The 22,405-nt window shown below is 44.9% G+C and overlaps 1 protein-coding gene across 1 annotated transcript in view; it reads right to left on the bottom strand.

Moving 5' to 3' along the window:
- mcu (mitochondrial calcium uniporter) overlaps positions 1-22,405 on the bottom strand; it is a gene marked incomplete at its 5' end in the record, with an annotated part of 54,768 nt that overhangs the window by 11,790 nt on the left and 20,573 nt on the right. The window contains one exon of the mRNA XM_080540582.1: positions 13,516-13,626. Within this exon, the coding sequence (XP_080396708.1) occupies positions 13,516-13,626 (111 nt within the window). The remainder of the gene's footprint in view (positions 1-13,515; positions 13,627-22,405) is intronic.

Raw genomic sequence — 22,405 nt, 5'->3', positions numbered from 1 at the left:
TTGATAATTGTGTGTAATGTCTTACTGGGGTTTATTGGTTATTCAATTGTTCATTTGCTCTGGCAATGTAAACTGTTGTTCCCCATGCCAATAAAGGCCATTGAGTTGAGAGAGAGAGAGAGAGAGAGAGAGAGAGAGAGAGAGAGAGAGAGAGAGAGAGAGAGAGAGACAGAGACAGAGACAGAGACAGAGAGAGAGAGAAATGACTGGCCCTCCACCTGATGTTCTTTTAACGTATTATAGCCTACTGTACGTGGGGTACGGAGAGAGAAAGAGAGAAAGGGGGAGGAAGTGGAGGAAGAGGAATTGCAAGAATGGAGAGCAGCAGGGGGAAGGATGGAGATGAACGAAGACAGGAGAGAAACAGCCGAGTCGTGAGGGTGGAGGGTGTGTGTCTGGCCCCTGTGCGCATGTGTAAGCTACTCTGCAGCAGACGGATCCCTCCTGTACGGAAAACATGCCTGGGCTGTCTGAACTGTGTGTGTGTGTGTGTGTGTGTGTGTGTGTGTGTGTGTGTGTGTGTGTGTGTGACTGTGTCTGTCGTGGAGGAGGCTTGGCTAGAGAGAGAGGGAGACCGGGAGAACTGCTGATCACTGCAGTAAAGGAATCCCTGGTCTAGAAAGGGGGGTTACCCCTTGCTCTCATTCATTCTAGCCCTCCCACGCACCCTCCCCCTCTTACGCACCCTCCCCCTCGCCCTCCCCCTTGATGTTTCCCTGTTTGATCGGCTCCGGTCCCTTCGCCGCTGCACTGCGCTGAAACTTCCTCTGCATATCATAACTGTGGTGTGTGTGTGTGTGTGTGTGTTGTGTGTGTGTGTATAATATATACTATATTACATTCTTGTACTAAAGCACCACACAGACACATACACAGCAACACGCACACTTACACACATACACAGCAACACGCACACTTACACAGCAAAACACTATCATGGTCATGTTTTTTTAATATCATGTTATATCCCTATTTGCACTTCTGGTTAGATGCTAAACTGCATTTCATTGTCTAGTACTTGCGGACGTACTCAAGAAAGCCGCAGGAGTGGAAAGTACCGGCGAGCTAGCCAGATGTACGGAAGATCGGGATGACTGGAAGAGCCGATGGAGGGCTCGTCCGAGGACGACCTAGTGTGTGTACTCTGCAATGACAGTTGAATCGAATCTAATCTAATGTAGTTTAAGCAGAGTCCTTTTCGCTGAACACTTCCTCCTCAAACACACAGCAGGGAGAGAGAGAGGAGTGGGACATGGTAGGTGTGTGTGTGTGTGTGTGTGTGTGTGTGTGTGTGTGTGTGTGTGTGTGTATGCGTGGAGTTTGAGAAGGTGATGTCAGGGACATTAATTCCCATTTCACAATGTTCTTCTGGGGGTGTAGAAACCCTGCCATTAATCGAGTGAATGACCACATCCATCTCTTAGGTAATGTGTCTGCAGCACCCTGCCTATGGGCCTAGTAGACATGATAAGGTAGGCACACACAGTAGGGTTGGGCGGTAACACCGTACGCCACGGAATCAGAAAATAGCCACGGTGTCAATACCAATCCAGTCAGAAAACAGAATCTGCTGAGCAATGTGCGCATATTAAACAGCTTCAGAGTGTTTGTCCAGCATCACTGTCTGTGTGGATATTGAAAGTGACGCTATTGAAAGTGATGACAGAACCAATTGTAATTGTCAAATAAATAACCTGTCAAAAAAGACTATGCAGAAGCGACCATAATCAATGTCCGTTTCTCATCAGAAGGAAACACGATTCACAGCACTCGCCTGGCGTAACACGCTCTGCACTTTGCACTCGGGTGAGTGCAGTCAGTGTTTCCCATACATAGTCGAATTGGTCGAATTTATTTATTTATTAAGTGCATTTTTCAGCAACGCTCGTGGAAAGTGTTTCGAGCAGATTCGCGGAAAGGCTCGGGCTTCGGTCCACCTTTCACCAGCCGCTGTCACAAACTCATCCTTTGAAATTGGCGGCTCCCTGAAAGCCCTACAATGTCATTTTTAATTCCGCAGTAACACACTGTTAAAATTGTGGACGGTTTAACGGTATCTAAAATTGGATACCGCCCAACCCTAACACACACAGACGTTGTGTGCACAGCCTAGTCTCCATATCTCCATGTAGGTATTCCTTCCAGAGTTTTATTGGAACAAATCATTAAATAAAACATTTACAATCGAGAGACCGTCACCGTGATCTATTGGGGTCAGGAGAAGGTGAACCTCCGTCATCCTGCTATGAGAGATGCTGGGGAAGGGGGGGGGGGGGCGCATGGTAGGTCAGGGGATTGAAAGGAAGAGTCGACGAAAAGGATCAATACAAATCTCTTTCTCTCCTCCCCCCCCTCTCTCTCTCTCTCTCTCTCTCTCACTCTCTCTCTCTCTCTCTCCACCACTCTCCCCCTCGACAGCGCATGGTCAAGGTAGGTCAGGGGAATGAGAGGAAGAGCCGATGAAAAGGATCAATAAAAATCTCTCTCTCACCCTCTCTCCCCCCCCCCTCTCTCTCACCCCCTCTCTCCCCCCCCTCTCTCCCCCTCCCTTTCCCCTTCTCTCTCCCTCTCTCCCCCCCCCTCTCTCCCCCTCACTCTCTCCCCCTCTCTCTCTCCCCCTCTCTCTCCCCCTCACTCTCCCCCTCACTCTCCCCCCCAACTGGCTGCCCGCAACTTAATTACATCACTTAATCCATAGGATCATCAGATCGGACTCCTTTAGATTGAAGCACACACAACCCCCCCCCCCCCCCCCCCCCCAGCCACTTCAAACAGGCAGGCTCAGGCCAGCTAGGTACAAAGTAGACCCCTTCCCTTCATTTGGCCCAATAACATGGAAATCGGATGCATTATTGATGATGGCTCTGAGACGAGGCTCACGGCAGCACACAGGAGTGAGAACAGGCTTACAGTGAGGAAAGGACATCAACCGCAACATATGGTGTGAAATACACGGCCACAGCTTCCTCTGACTAATGTGGAAATATGAAGGCTTATTTTTGAGAGTTGTGTTGAAAGCTACTACGATTGCTTGATGTGTGTGTGTGTGTGTGTGTGTGTGTGTGTGTGTGTGTGTGTGTGTGTGTGTGTGTGTGTGTGTGTGTGTGTGTGTGTGTGTGCATAGTGCCTGTGCTTGTGTGTGTGTGTGTGTGTGTGTGTGTGTGTGTGTGTGTGTGTGTGTGTGTGTGTGTGTGTGTGTGTGGTCATTCTGGCTACTCAGTGGGATACTCTCTGATTGCGCATAGACAGATGGTGCTAGCCACCGGTGCCAATGATAGTTTTTTTTGTGCCGACAATCACACAACACTCAACCCTGTTACCCATGTGAGGAAAGTAGGGAACTTTATCCATCCACGTGCTTTTCTCCTCCTTCACTCTCCTTCTATTCTCCTCCTTCACTTTCCTTCTATTCTCCTCCTTCACTTTCCTTCTATTCTCCTCCTTCACTCTCCTTCTATTCTCCTCCTTCACTCTCCTTCAATTCCCATGTATTCCCATCTCATGTATTCATGTTCTCCAGCTTCATACTGTGATTCTCTCACAGTAATCTGAACCTCAGCATGTGTAGACTATAGGTAATTGGAACATGCACGCAGTCATGTACAAAAGTGTGCACACACACACACACACACACACATACACACACACACATACACACAACTTCAACCCCATATTAAAGGACCTGTTTTCCTTTGAAGGGACAACAGACACCTTCAGTAATAGGTAATTGGAACATGCACATAGTCATGTACAAAAGCGTGCACACACACACACCCACCCACACACACCCACACACACCCACCCACACACACCCACCCACACACACCCACCCACCCACACCCCCGCACCCACACCCCCGCACCCACACACACACACCCACCCACACCCCCACCCCCACCCACACACACACACACACACACACACACACCCACCCACCCACACCCCCGCACCCCTGCACCCCCACCCTTAGAGTCCAGCTCAGGTTGGGGTTAGACACCCTTAGCAATTCCTGAATTGCAGGCAGCACATCCACATATCACAGCCAATCAATGGTGATGAATCAGCTACTTTAGTACCATTTATCTCTCTGCCACTCTCCCTTCCTCCCTCCATCCCTCTCTTTGCTCCTCTCTCCCTTGCCCTCTCTCTCTCTCTCTCTCTCTCTCTCTCTCTCTGACACCATCCCTCTCCATTTCCCCCTCTCTCTCTTTGCCCTTATCCCTCTCTCTGGCCCTCTCACTTGTATCTGTCTTTGCTCCTTTTTCTCTCTCTCTCTCTCTCTCTCTCTCTCTCTCTCTCTCTCTCTCACTCACTCACTGCTGTTTTCTTTTGGGTTTGGGAGACAAGAGTGAGTGGGCCCCCTGTCAGTCCTGGATGACAGTAAAGTCCATCACTACAAGAGGCTGTCTGTGTTCTGGGATGCAGGAAGGCAGAGAGGAGAGAGTATTTTCAGAGCTTTTACTCCGATTTCGTTTTCTTTTTTTATTATCTTGTAACACGGATATTTAGTGGAAATTGAGTTATGGTGTCACTTAGAAGATTGATTACTTTTTGAGCACTGGGGATAGGACCTAACACATTATCATCAGTCATATTTCATGGTTTAACAGTCAGTCAGTCATTGTGCTACATTTCTACATTCTGGGAGATTATGTATCAAAGCACCTTTAACCTTCATGCTTAGGCACACACACGCACACGCGCATGCACGCACGCACACACACACACACACACACACACACACACACACACACACACACACGCATGCACACAGAGAAGAGTCGGTGTGTGTTAGAGCCGCAGTATTGAGTACTGAGATAATTGGAGATGGTGCAGTGAGTGTCTAAGTGATTGGACAGCCTCAGTTAGCAAATCCACACCCACACCCACAGCCACACCCACAGCCACACCCACACCCACACCCACAGCCACACCTGCTTCTGACTTAGTTGGGCTATCACAGAATTAGGCTAAATTATGCCTATTTAGAACATAAGTAAGGCAAGATAAATCCATCCCCTGTGGCCCATAAAACACATTTATAATTACAGCAAAATATTCATGATTATCTGAATCATTATTATCTGTAAAAATCTAAGTTTGCCTTGAAGATAATCCTCAAGAGTGAAGAGAGAGAATATTTTATGAGTGGGTAGAAGAAAGCAGAAATAAATAGGTCTACTAACAGTCCTAGTACAATCAACTAGAAATAGGCCAATGTAGTAGTAGTGCAATAGTGCAAAAAACTAAACTGACTGGATATTTCAACATGACCACATGATGAAAGAGAGCCTCCCGGTGCCGAAGCTCGTTAGGGGATGCGAGGATGTGAGGTGACATTCAGGGCAAGGCTGGGCGTTTCACAAGGCTGTGTCGCTTCCACAGGCTGTGTAGGGCTTCAGCTGCAGTGATATATGAAGGGCTGCCTATGAAGGCTCCTTCTGTGACCTGCCCTCTGTGACATCACTGCTGCAAGCAGTTGCCAGATAGGATTGTATTCCAGCCTAACCACAGTAACAAAAAACGCCCAGTGTGATCATAAGTGGCCCAACTGGGCGGGAATACGCCCAATCTGGCAACACTGGCCCCGCGTCTCCTCCACAGGCTCCAGAGGCGCCGCTCCAACCCAGGTCAGAGGTCAGGCGTGGACAGCAGGTGCGAAGGGAGTCCTTCAAAGCGAAAGCCTGGAGAGCGATCTCAACTCCCAGCAGTCTACACTAGCTCCATTATAGCCGTGTTCACATCCTCTGATTGTACAGTGTTTCAGCCTGAGAGAGAGGCTAGTCTGGCTGACTGTGGGTCATGCCTGTCCGCAAGGACGGGGCCAAAGGCAGAGCAGGCTGGACTGGCTGGACAAAACACATGGTGTAAAGGTGGAGGTTGTAATGGATTTTTCACATGTGCAGCATTGTTGGGAGTCTGGTGGTGCTCCAGGACCTTGTGTTCATGGACGGTGACGGAATGCAGACTCGTTATCAATGTTGTGACTATGTTGACAGTATGGCCCAGTACCTTGTCCGACATTGTTCCAATGTTCCAACATTTATGGATTGCGGACTCCTATTGCTGATGTGTCCATGTCGACACTATATAAGAGATGTGTTGTGTGTTAGTGGACACTTCAGTCTACCTTAAGTGGGCTGGGGTCCAACTCGAGTTGTGAAAGACCATTTTCTTTAATAAATATTATACCTAGATTTAAAGCAACTTCCTATCTTGAGTCTCATTATTAATCCACAACAAGGTCTGTGCCATAGAAACAAATTGGAAACACAATAGCCCAGTTCCCTCTCCTAAATACATTAATCTTATCTTATCCCTCCACTCATCTGTCCAGCACGAGGTACTTTCTGAACAAAATGTCATGGTAAGATACAGAGGGAAAGAATTATGAAAATAACTACAAAAAAACAATCCAACGTAATTGGATTTGTTCTTCCAGCCAGTACAAATGGGGTCTAGGAATCCCAATTGGTCAAATCAATGACATCACTGTAAACACAATAACAATACCGACTGTCACAACCACTTTGAAACAGGCAATTAGGTTTTATTTATTATTATAATATTATAAATGTGGATTTGGATTCGATTTCGGTCTCTTCAACGGTCTCTTTCCATGGCCGTCTTGCCCTCGCCCTCACCCTCTCTCCTGCTCTCTCTAGTGTACATGAGATATGAGACTGGGCCAGGAAGCCACACCATGATCCCCCACAGAGACCCCCCCCTGGGCCACCAGAACAGAGAGTAGCCCCCCTGGGCCACCAGAGCAGAGAGTAGCCCCCCTGGGCCACAGAACAGAGAGCAGCCCCCCTGGGCCACAGAGCAGAGAGCAGCCCCCCTGGGCCACAGAGCAGAGAGCAGCCCCCCTGGGCCACCAGAACAGAGAGTAGCCCCCCTGGGCCACAGAGCAGAGAGTAGCCCCCCTGGGCCACCAGACAGAGAGTAGCCCCCCTGGACCACCAGACAGAGAGTAGCCCCCCTGGGCCACAGAGCAGAGAGCAGCCCCCCTGGGCCACCAGAGCAGAGCCTCTAGGGGCTGCCAGGGGTCAGGGGTCAGGGGAGAGGTTGACCTGCTGAGTCTCACCCCTGTCTGGGACCCCAGCCGCCCTGTCAGACCAGGGCAGAGCTCAACACCACACTGACACAGTGGGAGTCTGATCTGATGGGCAACAAACGCGCTCATTGTCCTTCCTAGACCACGGTTCTATCCAAACCCAGGCGATTCTCCCAAAGCTGTTAAGTGTCGTTAAAGTCTTCACATAATTATCTCTCATAGGAAAATATCCATAAATACATCCCTCAACACTACTGTTTATTTACCATCATGATGAAAGCTAAAATGTTCAATAGGGGACTAATATGCTAGAATGGCAGACAATCTCTGCAGATGTGTCACTGAGAAAAGCTTCTCTCTCTCATTAATCTCCTGAAAGGGATCCTCAGGGACTCCGGGTTCCAGTTGAGGGAGTTGAGAGAGAGGAGATACTGGGACCCAACACAACACAACGATCTAATGAGGCAAGGAGAGGAAATATAATTTAATCAAAAAAAGAAGAGTGATTGTGAAGAAGAGAGATTGAGCCCGTTGGTACGGGTCCATCAGTTGGGGTGATTTTGGCGATAAAGACAAGACAAGTCGGTCATTAGACTTGCTACGATGTCAAAACTTAATGTTAACAAATCAAGTCTTCCTAACGTTTCACCCGTAACCCTGTCCGGTTTATAATATACGGCTAATAATAACTCATGGCTTTATGTGGACTGTGGAAAGGGAATTTAGTCGGATGAGACTGAAACAAAAAATCACATTTGACCCTGAACGACTGAACGCAGGGAACTAAGAGGGTGAGTTATGTCTTTGGTATAGCTCCCTCGCATACTGTAGTTTATGGTCAATCAGACCAAATGGAAGCCATGGCACAAGGTTCTGCTGAGTATATAAGCCATAAAAGAGAGAGACAGGGGAGAGGGGTAGAGCAACTATCCCCGTCAGAGAAACTGGAGCAGAGATCGTTTTACCTTCCGGCCAGTACCCCAGCAGAAACAGTATTAAGCTCAAAGTGCCTCTCAATTCTGCTCCGGCCCCTACGGACTACAATCGCACCATCTACTGTTCTCATCTGTCATCAGGAGAAACACAACTTCATTTTGGGCCTTCACTGCTTCTCACTTCCCTCATTTTTTTTCTGCTCATGCCACCGGGCCTCTGCCCTCAACACTCATCTCTCTTGGTCCTACTGCCATCTCTCATCCATCTCTCTTGTCCCTCTGGCTATGGGACCCTACAGTACAACGTATTGTACTAGACAAGAAGTCCTGACAAACGGTTCTCTTTCAGGAACTGATGACTGATGGTGTTTCCTCATCTCTATATTTGGAGCAAATGAGAAGTTTGGATGTCCCTCCTGTATCAGTACGGTAGTCGTCTCCCTACCTCTCTCGTGGGCCGTGCCCCCTGCATTCTAATCTTCTCTCTAAGGGCTGCATTTCGCTGGCATGCGAGTTTCATTTCGGCACTCATGTTAACGGGTTTGAGCAGCCATACAGCGCGCTGGCTGCCGCGGCATGCAAGTTAGAGAGTCACGGTCTTGCCTATTTTCTCAGCGTGCTGCCCACCTGAAATGATCATACCAGCAGCATACATAAATGTCTACATCTGTAAATATGTCTATTTTTTTTAATCAACACTTCCACTATCTGTTTCTAATTAAAAGCTGTATTAAAATACGGTAGTCATAGTAGAAACCCCACATAGGCTATAGGCTAATAAGTTAAAAGAAGATGAAGGGCAGTATTTCTCGCTCTCTCTTAGCGTTCAACGTTCTCATCATACGTCGTCCTAGACAGTCTATTTTCTTCATGATCAACATGCAGTTTCCCAATTAAACAAATGACGCGACTGCTTCTGCTTATAACCGTTTCATCGTTGTTTATATTATTGATGGCCGTTATCGAAGGCAAACTCAATGTACAAAGACAGGGCTGACTGTAGCAGCTCCGCGGTAGAGACGCAGGAGAAACGCTGCCAGTAGGGAAGACGCGACAGAAAGAGCAGCAGCAGTCCTGCCACCCACCCACCCACCCACACACACACACACACACACACACACACACACACACACACACACACGCGCGCGCGCGCGCGCACACGCACACACACACACGCACACGCTCCGCCGAGGTTGACGCTGGTGACATTTAAGTTTAAGGGCTGAGGGATGCCTTGTCTAAGCTGAAGCTCCATGTTAATAGTGCTGAGCACAGCTCTCTGGGGCTCCAGCCATGACATGTCAGCCCAGAAGAGGAGCCACACCCAGGCGTGATGGATGCCAGGGGAGCAGGCAGTGGCCGCTACTGACGGGCACAGCCAGGCTGAGCAGAGGGGCTATGCAGCAGCAATGCAGGACACAGGGGGAGCAAGAGGGAGGACAATACAGAGATAGAGAGAGAGCATTATAGCACGAGTATAGGTTGTGACTGAGATAAAGACAGTAAGGCTGCCACGATTAGTCGACTAGTCACGACGACGTCGACTACCAAAATCGTTGCCGACATATTTGGTAATCGCCGTAGTCGCATGTTTTTTTGGAGCTGATTTTTTTTTTTTTTTTTTTTTGGGCCTAGCACCAGGGGAGCCCCCCCCTCCCAAATGTCGTTGTTTGGTACCTGTACTATATCAATGACAATAAAGACCATTCATTTCATTCGATAAGCATTCGTTTTTCTTCCCTGAAGCTGCCACTGGGTAGCGTCTCCCAGTGTCTTTGATGTACATGCGCAGTGTCGGTCATCCGGGGCACACGTGACTTCCCCGGAAAAACAAACAGAGAAATGTCTTCCTGTCCTCGTACCTCTAAAGTGTGGGAGCATTTCAACCACAACGTTGAAAAAAAGAATGTAAAATGTAAAATTTGCAAAGCTGAACTCGCTTATCATGGCAGCACGTCTATGATGCGCGAGCATCTAAAAAGGAAGCACGTTGTGGCAGATGACGATGAAGACGATGGCTCGTCTCGGGAAGCTAGTTATCTTAGCTTGTTATTGGCTAACGATATCGTTACGTTAAAAGCCTTCTTACATTATTTTACGTTGTCATCAAAGCGATACTTATCAAATAGCTAAAAATGTTGTCTTAACGTTACAGTGCTAAGAATGTTAGAATGTTTGCATTAAGAATGCTAAGTGTGCGTTCTACTATGAGATGAGTGAAGCAAAGCAAAACTTTTGTACTCTGTACAAGTATTTATTTTTGTTTTTGTATTCTTTTGGTTGCCTAGTGCCTAGCCTACCTCATTTTACTCAGCAGTTTGCACCCTCTACTACTCTTTACATTACATTACATGCAAGTGATGCCAGAAATAAATCTGCAAAGTTCATTAAAATATCTATTTTTGAGTGAACAATCATTTTAATTGTCTTTATTTTTAGTTAGCACATGCCTACAACAACAACTAACAACTTCAAGCTACATTTAGAAGCTGATTTAGAAGCTGATAGCTAAATAAGAGCGATTGAGTAATTGTGCGATAAGCTGTAATTTATGATCCGATTAGTCGACTAATCGTTAAAATAATCGGTGACTAGTCGACTATGAAAATAATCGTTTGTGGCAGCCCTAAAAGACAGTAGTGCAGAAAAGGTAAAGAATGCCACATCTATCTATCTATCTACTGAGTCAGAGTTGACTACTCAATAGCACTGAGAATGAAACTGCGCTGGCAATATAAATGAGAGTGATTAACAAAACAACATTTGGTCATGGCAAGCTTTAGGTTATTTGTTATTTAGATATGTGGGGTTTTGAAAAGACTGTCAGAGTAACCTCACTTACACCGTGATTTGTGCTGTTGTACAGAAGAGAGGGCGAGAGAGATAGAGAGAGACAGAGAGAGAGAGAGAGATAGAGAGACAGAGAGAGACAGAGAGACAGAGACAGAGAGAGAGAGACAGAGAGAGAGAGACAGAGAGAGACAGAGAGAGAGAGAGAGACAGAGACAGAGAGAGAGAGAGAGAGGGCGAGAGAGAGATAGAGAGAGAGAGAGACAGAGAGAGAGAGAGACAGAGACAGAGAGAGAGAGATATAGAGAGAGATAGAGACAGAGAGAGATAGAGACAGAGAGAGATAGAGAGGGTGAGAGAGAGATAGAGAGGGCGAGAGAGAGAGACAGAGACAGAGAGAGATAGAGAGATAGAGAGAGAGATAGAGAGATAGAGAGAGAGATAGAGAGAAAAGGATGAAAGGATAACCCAGAAGGGAGCATCTCTTTTTCCAGCAGCCCAGATTCCTGTAACATGAACCCCTCTTCACTATGCCTCGTCACACACACACACACGCACACACACACATATACACACACACACGCACGCGCGCACACACATACACAGACACACAGACACACACACAGACACACACGCGCGCACACACATACACAGACACACAGACACACACACAGACATACACACACACACACACACACACACACACACACACACACACACACACACACACACACACACACACTTCTAGTAGCATCTCTCCTCCCTCTCTGCTGTGCTGCGTGGCCTCAGCGCTCCAGCCCAGTGTGTTCACCTCACCTAGCCTCTCTGAAGGTCAGAGACTGGATCAGTATATTTATAGTATATCAGTAAACTATATCAGAGTATCACCCAGGGAGAGGGGAAACCCTCCTTGTTGTTTTAGCCACAGTGTTAGAAAACCAACAAGTCCCCAGACTTCACTTCCTGTCTGTACATTTCCTGTGCTCATATTTCCCACCGTTTCCCAATACATAACATTAGAGCTCACCGATACAGTGCCTTCAGTAGGTATTCACCCTGTGGACTTTTTCCCACATTTTCTTGTGTTACAACCAGACTTTTGGCAAAAAACTGATTTAATTTAGATTTCTCTGTCACTGATCTACACAAAATCCCCCATAATGTCGAAGTACATTTTTTAAAAAATGTTTACAAATGAATAAAAAATCAAAAGCTGAAATGTCTTAAGTGAATTGTTATACACGCCCATTGCGACGACACTCGTGAAATTTGCTCAAATGCAAAACCAGAAGTCACTCAATAAGTTGAATTGAGTCCAAGGTTAATAGCTTATGAGTGCATGATAATAGCTCATGTGGTTTCTGAATGAAAATCTTTGTTTTTATAGCGTCTCTGATTTTGCATAGGAATCAATTACACACAGTGTAGATTAGACTGTCAAGATCAACAACCCCCCCCCCCCCCCCCCCACACACACTATTCTTCACACAATGAGATTCATTAAATGTTAATTAAGGGTTAGGGTTATATAACAACATATATATTCCACAACATGTGGAAAAAGTCCAGGAGTAAATAAGTCATATGTAAACACAGACCAGGGGAAACCTCCTTCTCTCATTCACACTGGGCAGAGCCACTCCCACACAAACATCATGTATCATCATCACCAGGAATACCTCTTATTTCCATTTCATTCAGCCTCATCTCTCTCACACACACACACACACACACACACACACACCTTTGACTTTTCTTTGGTGTGCCATAAAACATTATCACAGAATGATGCTAAATTATGCATTTTAGAACACACCAGCTAATGCACTGCTGTCCACAGCGGAGGGATCGCGAGCACTCAAGGAACAAATATCCTGTCCTCATCACAACACTCCATGCCAGCCAGCTTGTTGGCAGGGTTGAGCGCTTCTCCGGTCGAAAAATATACCCAATTAACCTTGAGCTGAACTTTTTAACATAATCCATCCGCTTTATTGGATTCAAGTAGGGTCTTCCTCACAAGAATGCCAAGTGCCAACCAAGTGTATAAAGAGCAGAGCAGTCCGCGGGCCTACAGCTGAGCTACAAAGCCTCACTGGACAACTAGCTTCAACACCTCATTGAGAAGTCCAAGACTTCTTCTTAGAAGTCCAAGAAAAGGACTGTCCATCTAGAAGTAGAAGGCTGGTGAGCCCTTCTATGACCACAGACACAGGCACAGACACAGACACATACTCCTTATGAATACACAGACACAAACACAACCCCCTTATGAACACACAGGCACAGACACAACCGAATTATGAATACGCAGACACAGACACAGACACAGACACAGACACACGCGAGGAGAATACAGAACACACCGTATTCATACTCTCCTTCGCTCACACACTCTGTGTGACTAAGGCAAACCAAGAAGAGACCCCTTGATCCGCGTGCCTCCGTCCACCCACACACTCAATCATACTTGCAGGACTAATGGAGTTTGATTGGAGTCTCATGAGCCTAGACATCAATGTCTACAAAGAGATATCCCAGAACTCTACATTCCACATCATAATCCACTGACATTTTTATAGGAGTTAGCCTCTCTCTCACAGACACAGAGACACAGAGACACAGAGACACAGACACAGACACAGACACAGACACACACACACACACACACACACACACACACACAGACACACACACACACACACAGACACACACACACACACACACACTCACCTGGGTTGACAGGGAGGTGGCCGTCTGAGTGAAGAGTGCGGCGCGGGCTGCTGACCGTAGGCCATGTGCTCTCCTGACAGTCTGGTGGGCGAGGGGAGAAGACACCGCATCCTGCTAGGGACAGAGAGAGACAGCCATGAGCATACTGTACCTGGCTAGCATAACACAGCCTCCTGGTAGAGACAGAGAGAGACAGCTACGAGCATACTGTACCTGGTTATCATAACACAGCCTCCTGGTAGAGACAGAGAGAGACAGCCATGAGCATACTGTACCTGGCTATCATAACACAGCCTCCTGGTAGAGACAGAGAGAGACAGCCATGAGCATACTGTACCTGGCTAGCATAACACAGCCTCCTGGTAGAGACAGAGAGAGAGCCATGAGCATACTGTACCTGGCTAGCATAACACAGCCTCCTGGTAGAGACAGAGAGAGAGCCATGAGCATACTGTACCTGGCTAGCATAACACAGCCTCCTGGTAGAGACAGAGAGAGACAGCTACGAGCATACTGTACCTGGCTAGCATAACACAGCCTCCTGGTAGAGACAGAGAGAGACAGCTATGAATATACTGTACCTGTCTAGCACACCATTATGCACTGGGTGGGCTAGACTATTCCCTATAGTATATCATCATATAATTCAATATTTAATACTAGACTTTATATTACCTTCTACACAGGGAATCTAATGTTTCCCACAGGATTTCGTGAGACTGGGAGGCGGGTGGACCACGTATTAAAAAAAATAATTAAAAAGGCCTGGGAAAAAGAATTGTTGACCCTTGCAAGGCGGAGGGGGGGGGGGTGTCTTTCCACAACAGCGCGAGCAACGCTGAAATAAAAAAAACTGTGCTAAAAATACTTTCGGTTTGTCGTGAGACTATGACAAATGACACCCGCCACAGTCTCGTCTACGTATGGGAAACACTGCGCTGAGGTGCGAAGACCTCTTTGTGGTGAGTGTGCTTCATAATTTATGAGAAGAGTTTTATACAGCCATGTGCTATTTGAATAAACTGATGACCCATTTCTTTTTCAAACTGTGTGGTCACAGTTGTGTGTATAAAAACAGAATCACATCCTGTGTAAACTAGGGAGGGAGGCCAGCCTCCACTGCTGTGCCTGTCACACTGTCACACTGTCACAGTCCACAAGCCTGCAGCTGTGGCCCAACCAGGCCAGGATTAACATTGTTAGATCCACTATCTATTAATTATCCTCAAACTCCTCCAATATCACACAAATGAGGGAGTGAGTGAATGGGTGGATGAGAATAGGTCGAGGATAGGGATGCCTGATGTAATCCCTTCTTTCCAGGTGAGACACGGGCATACATACTGTATATCAAGATGAGGAGAGAGGGAGTAGCAGAGAGATTAGAGGTGAACTTCAGATCACCCAACAGTAAGGGTGAATGAGAATGTGTGGAAATGCAGTGCCCTATGTAAGTAATAATTTTTAACAAATCTTCTTTTGGCTCTACACCCCAAAGGTCTGGATTTGAAATCAAACCAATCAATTACTATGAGGTTATGGTAGCGAGATTCTCAGCTTGTATTTGATGGTATTTGTGTAGGCTACATATTGGTTTCACTGCCCAAAGGCCCAAAACCACTAGTTAGTCACAAAAACAGGACGGCCAGGTTACGGTTTGCAAAAAAAAAGTACAGAACATCAAAGGCTGCAGGGTTATCTGAAAAGGTCTTGTGGACAGAGGAGGCAAATATTAACATGTACCAGAGGGTTGGCAGGAGTAGTGTGGAGAGAAAAAAAGGAACTGGCCAGTACCCACAGGAGGATACCACCTCATCTATGAAACATGGTGGAGGGGATGTTATGGCTTGGGAATACAGTATGACTTCCACTCGAACCGGCTCGCTTGTCTTCATTGATGATGTAACTGCTAACGGAGGCAGCAGCAGCAGGATGAATTCTGAAGTGTACAGAAACATCTCACCAGCCCATGTAGCCGAGAAGCAAATGCCTTCAATCCCATTGGACGGTGCTTCAACATGGACAATGAGCCAAAACATAACGCCATAGCAACTACATTTTTTTGAGGGCCAAAAAGAGGAAGGTTTTCAGTCACCAGATTTAAATCTTATTCAACATGCATTTAATTTGCTGAAGAAGATGAATGAATGAATGAATGAATGGTCTTTATTGTCATTGATATAGTACAGGTACCAAACAACGAAATTTGGGAGGGGGGGCTCCCCTGGTGCTAGGAAAAAAAAAACTAAAAACAAGAAGGGAAAAGAGCTGGTTTACATAAATAAATGTACACTATCCACTATACTATACTATACAAATAAAACACTGTGCTGTACTCTATGCTATGCTATACCTATTCTAACATTTCCTATTCTCTGAACCTTATGTACCCTAGGGTTGTCATATTGCACATAGTGTTATTGCACATTCATTTAAAGTGTCGCAGTTTGCAGGTTTGAAATGTACACAGTTGTGTTTCAGTATTACACTTGATTTCAATCTAGTAGCTGCCATCAATTTGTCTAGATTGTCCAGGGCCTAGAACCTAGGTCTTTGCTGTGTTCAGGGCCTGAATGGCCCTGGGGTAGAAGCTGAGCTTCAGTCTGTTTGTCCTTGCGAACATGGTCCTGAACCGCCTGTTCGAGGGCAGCCGAGCAAAGTGTTCGTACCCAGGGTGGGATGGGTCTCTGGCCTTAAAGGTCCCATATTATGAAAGACATCAGTGCTTGTGCTATACATGTGGATCTCTGATGACCCTACTAACACAAAAAATTAAATAAAGCTATTTAGTCCGTTTTTGGTGGGCTGCATATTTCAGAAAACATGCGATTCAACAAGCCATTCAGACTTGCCTCTCGGCCTTGGAGTCGAGCCTTGGAGTGGAGTGGCCTTGGAGTGGAGTCATTGGCATCCATCCATTGTATTAAAACGGGCGCTGTATTGAACATTTCCCACACCATGTTCATTCGTCCTCTACATTCGAAGGGAAACTCCAATCGTTTCATTTAAATCGATTCCTTGTTTTGTGGGGATCACGGGGATATTTGACTTTTAATTTCATTCCCCTGGGAACCGGGTGTTTGTTCGCCTCACTGCCACAGTGAATCCACAGAAACCCGCTAATGATTACTTGACCTGTGAAACAGCCAGTCGACAAAAGGACTGAAACAGAGGCTTGCTAGAATGGCTTTAGATTAAATCTAAGTGGTATTTTCAGCAGAAATTTGTTTTGTTTTTAACTCTAACCCACATTAACTTTTGGAAAAAGTATAGGCCTGGCCATACTATATGTGACAGGGTTTCATTAAAAGGTCCCCATCTCGGCTATTGTGAAACCTCGTAATCGAGCCAAACAAGTCTTGTTGTGAAAATAATGTGTTTTCCGGTTTTTGGCATAGGACGACAAACGAAGCGAGGAAGAACCCACTCGATATCCTATCCAACAGTTTTACATTCACTAAATACCTACATTTAGTTAGCAAAGTCGGGTGGGGGGTATTAGTGTGGCAGTGTGTGTAGCCACGCCCACCCCAGCTGTATGTAAGGAGCCATCTGCGTTTGTTGACAAGTTTACAAGATGGAGGCTCAATCTCTCGCTAATACTATCAACAGAATTTCATAAGCAGGCAGAAATATCGACAGTGGGCAATTAATGAACTCCTTAATATTGGACTATACATAACGGGAACTCCGAATCTGGCGATGACAGATGACAACGGAATGTCAGACAATGATCTCCACTTCATTTTCATGGGACAGTCGTCTGCAGACAGACCTTCTGCTGTGTTCTTGGGTAAGTTTTAGTGAGTTACATGTGTTGTATACTAGGATTTTGTGGTGTTTACTTAGGATAGCCAAACAGTTATTTGTTGTTTTGTGAGTAAGGTAGATAGCGCCGTTGTTAGCATCAGTTATCAGACCACTGAAACTGCTCACCACAATTATGCCACCCCTCTCCAAAACTAATGAGATGGTGGGAGGAAGAAATACGTTATGAATAAACATAATGATAAAACATAATGAATAAATACATTTGTTGCAGACCTACTAAACATGCAACATACTGTACAGTATGTTTCATGCACCATTTTAGTGTGTTTGTGAGTAAAAATCATGAATCTTGAATTATTATTATTATTATTATTATTATTATTATTATTATTGTTTACGTGTCAGCCCTGCAATTTTGTTTCCTGATGGTTAGCTGACAACCCCACTGACAGATGACAGGTAGGTAATGACAGGTAGTGTAATGGGGGAGTGGTTGTCTTGAGGGAGTGATTAGGGTGGAGTTAACCAGCTATTGTTCCCACCCATTACCTCTGTGAAAAACGTCTCTGAAGACTTCTCAGGCTGGATATCTCAGTAGTGGTTCAGGGGGTATCAACATTCAAATATCCATGACTTCTTCAACTTGTTTCAGATTTCAATGTATGACACTTCATTTTAAAGCTTACAATCTACCCTTTCATACTAACTCTGGAAAAAACTGGAAAATGATTTTGCCCTAGTTGCGGACTTTTTAACCATGCCCTGTCACATATGTATACCATCAAATAAAGGCTGAGAATATCTATTTTAACCTTTAATAGTATCATTTAATAGTACTGTTTGATTTAAATCAAAACTTTTGGAGTGTATCTAAAAGTAGAAAAAAGTATTCGCTGTCCCATTACTTACGCAGGGAACTGTATGTATACTGTAGTAAACGACACTGATATGAGATTGTACTGCAGTACAGATTAGAAATAAACTGGTTTAAGAGTAGAGGGTTCATTCATACCATAACCTTGTTGAGAACTAGTTTGGATAGCATGGGGAAACCCCTCGCAGAAAATAGCTGGAAACCTGTTTAAATGAGCGACGCCTCGCAGCTTTGAGTTGCATCCGTGTATGAAAGGCGCCATATAAATAAAGTTTCACTTCACTAAGTCACTTCACCTCAAACCAATCAAATATTTTGCTTGGGCGAAGCAAATAATTCCACATTCTGCTGCTAGGCTATTGACAAAAACTAAGAGGAGAAAGCATATCACTCCAGTCTTACCTGCTCTGCACTGGCTCTCTGTATCATTCAGAATTAACTTCAAAGTCCTTCTGCTCATGTTTAAAGCAGTAAACGGGCTGCGACCAGCCTACCTCAATGAAAACCTACAGTATATACCCTCAAAAGCACTCAGGTCCTCTGCTGCTGGATTATTGAAGGATACCATCATAAACCAAAAGAAAGTTGGTGATGCTGCATTTATTATGTATGCCCCTAAACTGTGGAATACTTCACCTCCAGAAATCAGGGAGGCAAGCTCAGTAAACATCGTTAAGCACCGGTTAAAAACCTGTCTCTTGAATTTAGCTTTTAATAAGCATTTTATCTCTATTGCTTTCTTTGCTGCTTTTATTGTTTTAGTAGTCTTTATCTAATAATATTTTTAAATTAATATAATAATTTTGACATTTAGCAGACGCTTTTAATCCAAAGCGACTTACAATTACAAATTACAGGGACATTCCCCCTGGAGTAACTGAGGGCTAAGTGCCTTACTCAAGGGCACACTAGTAGTGGTGTGGTTTCAGGCGGGATTTGAACTCACAACCTTCTGATCACAAGTCCAACTCACTATCCACTAGACCACCACTACCCCACCACTATCTTTAATCTGTTCTTATTATGTTTTCAAAACTCTTTTACTAATTTACTGTTATTCCTTGTATGTTTTTTACATTTTAATCTGTGCCCTCTAGTGGCCAAGACGAACAACAAGAAATCCTCAGTGCTGCCCCCGCTCTACCAAAATAGTCTGAGGTGATCTGCACAGGAGTTCAGATAGTGGGAGATAGTGAAGTGAAGTGAAGTGAAGTGAAACTTTATTTATATAGCGCCTTTCGTACAAGGATGCAACTCAAAGCTGCATAGTGTGAGTAGGCAATATTTGCTCCATCATTGATGCCGAAACTACCCATACTTTAATGAACAGAATGTTAGTTACATAGGCCTGTATCATCCTCAATGTTCAAACACATTTGGAAGCTTGTATTTTTTTCGATTATTGTCAATATTAGAAGGCAACAACTTTCTGCAAAATAGTCCTAGCGGGTCAGAAATGATGCAGGATGTCAATATTGCAATAAGGTGGCACTTCATAGCAGGCAATGGGAACCACTAAACGAAGGCACAGGTCTTACTCAGAACTTCATTTGAGAGAAAAGAATAGCTCTGTCGTCAGTATTCTTCAACTCCCACTCCAAACTCTTACAAGCCCAAATATGACACAAAAACTGCAAGAATTAATCAATAACCATAAACCCTAACTCGCTCCAACTTAACCCATTGCAATGGTCTCCCAATCGCTTCAATAATGTCTGGCACATCTGGCAGGGTGGAGTACAGGGTTAAGGAGAGGAGTACGGTCCCTTAGATAAGGTGGTGCCACAATAACATTCTTCAGTATCAAAGACCAGATTCAAACAAAGAGGCTGTTTATGGACATCCAATAAAACCATGTAATGATACAATAGATTGGGGAAGATGTTATCATTCATTCTCTTTTTTGGTCTCATTTTACTGGCTGCTTGAGAGGAGAAGTAGCCTCCAATAAAGGTAAATGTGTTACCAACAAAATCAAATATAATAGGGCAGTATCAGAACAGATAATATACGTCAAGAAACCCATTGTGAAATGTAGAATGTTCACCCACCAATTCTCTAAAGGGACTGTTTGACTAATAACAAAATAGCTAGGCTAAGGCTATCCATAAACAGAACATGTGTCAGTGTTCATGTTGAACTGCCGTTAACCCCTGGATGTCCAGAGTACTGAGGAAGTATATAGATCTGCAAAAACAGAATGTGAAGGGGAGATCCTTCTCTGTGAGACCAGTTGAACTTGAGCAGTTGTGGTTTCATAAACTATCTGTGCTACCAGAAGACAGAGCCCAGTCTATTTCTGCTGATTAGCCTGTCAAAGAGTGAGCTGCTCCCAGCAGATTACAACCACAACAACCCTCAGTAGGCCTGGCGATATCCAACTCTCCTCGCAGTCCATGGGCCCAGGTGGCCAACTCATTAGGGACTGCAGTCCTGCAACAAAACAGTGAACTAAAAGCGATCTCTGGTTTGATGGAGTTGACTACAGTATTCATGTTCTATATGAGGGAAGTTCCACGGTAACAGAATGACCTTGGGACTCTTTTTTCACCTTAAAATATATGCCTACAAAAAACCGTGATAGCAAAATTTAACAAGCTCTATCCACAAGGAATTACTTCTAACATCAAATGAAAATTGTGCAGGTTCAAAGTTTTGGAACAGAATGACCCTAAAAGTTTATTAGCGTAATTACCATAAAATCTCCCAGGGTTTTTTTATGTAACCACGTTTACTCTATTAAATATTTGCTCCAAATTAAGATGTAAATATGGCTGCAAAAATAGTGGGAGGTTAGCTGTCATGATATCATGAATAGAAATATACAATAGATACTCTCATTAAGATAATGTATTAATTCATGAATGCATATACAGTATAACATTAAAAAGGGAAATTAATAAAAACTCACAGAATGTAATCATCATAAATGCCTTTCGGCAGCAAAAAAATGATTTGGAAAACATTAAATACAAGTAGGCCTATGTCATGTGTAGACACAACGAGACACCCAATCTGCTCCTAGTTTGCCTCAGAGATAGCCTCTGCAAAAATGAACATTTTCTTTATTGTCTTCTGCAACTGGTGTGGGAAGGACCTTGAAAATCTGTAATCTTAGAGAAGCCAAACAATTTCCGGAAAATGAAATACAAGTGTTGATATCAGTTCACCGGAATGTGTACTTGAACGTTACTGAGAGGTTTGATGTTATTCTGAACCTTTCAAAGACTTTCTAGTAGATGTTTCCATAGCCACTTTTCCATACTGTATGTTTTACCACAAGCCAAAGCTTTACTTCTATCTCTATTTTTATGATAGAAGATGGTTGATGCATGTATTTCTGAGTGTCACTGCCCAAAAAATATAGCTTCATTTGACCAATTTGATTTACACTTTTACACTGAACTGCAAATGATCAGTGTCACATGGCTCAATTCCCCTGTCAGAGGGAAAGGTTTGCATCTGATACTGATGGATTGACTTACTGATTGATTTCTTTGTTTACGGCCGGGAGGGTAATCTCATCTCCATACATGTATGTTATGGCGGGGTCCCTCTGCATCTTTCTCAGGTATCCCCTATCACCCTCTCTGTACAAGCTGTTAAAGCACTCTGCCCTGACACCGCAGCACCATCCGATCCAGGCTTATGTAATATCAGGGCAATTTCAGAGGTTCCTGAGTCCTGGCCAACGTCTCTTCACTGCACATTCCCACATTGCACCACTTCACTCTCATTAAGGAAGACTCCCGAGTCAGCAGGCTGAGAGACCTCAGCTGTCCCATCCCATCCCCTACCAACCGTCCCCACACACACACACACACATATATAGGTGCGCACGCACACACACACACACACACATATATAGGCGCACACACACACACACACAGACACACACACACAGAGACAGAGACAGAGACAAAGACAGAGACAGAGACAGAGACACACACACACACACACACACACACACACACACACACACCTTGTACATGTAATATTACACAGACACACACAGACGCACGCACGCACGCACGCACGCACGCACACACGCACACACACACACACACACACACACACACACACCTTGTACATGTAATATTACACAGACACACACAGACACACGCACGCACCCACGCACGCACGCGCACACACACACACACACACACACCTTGTACATGTAATATTACACAGACACACACAGACACACACACGCACGCACGCACGCACACACACACACACACACAC

This window comes from Nansenia antarctica (genome assembly GCF_963989245.1).
Source record: "Nansenia antarctica genome assembly, chromosome: 1".
Taxonomy (NCBI): Eukaryota; Metazoa; Chordata; class Actinopteri; order Argentiniformes; family Microstomatidae; genus Nansenia; species Nansenia antarctica.
The sequence above is the reverse complement of the archived record's forward strand: the minus strand, read 5'-3'. Positions and strand labels throughout refer to the sequence as shown.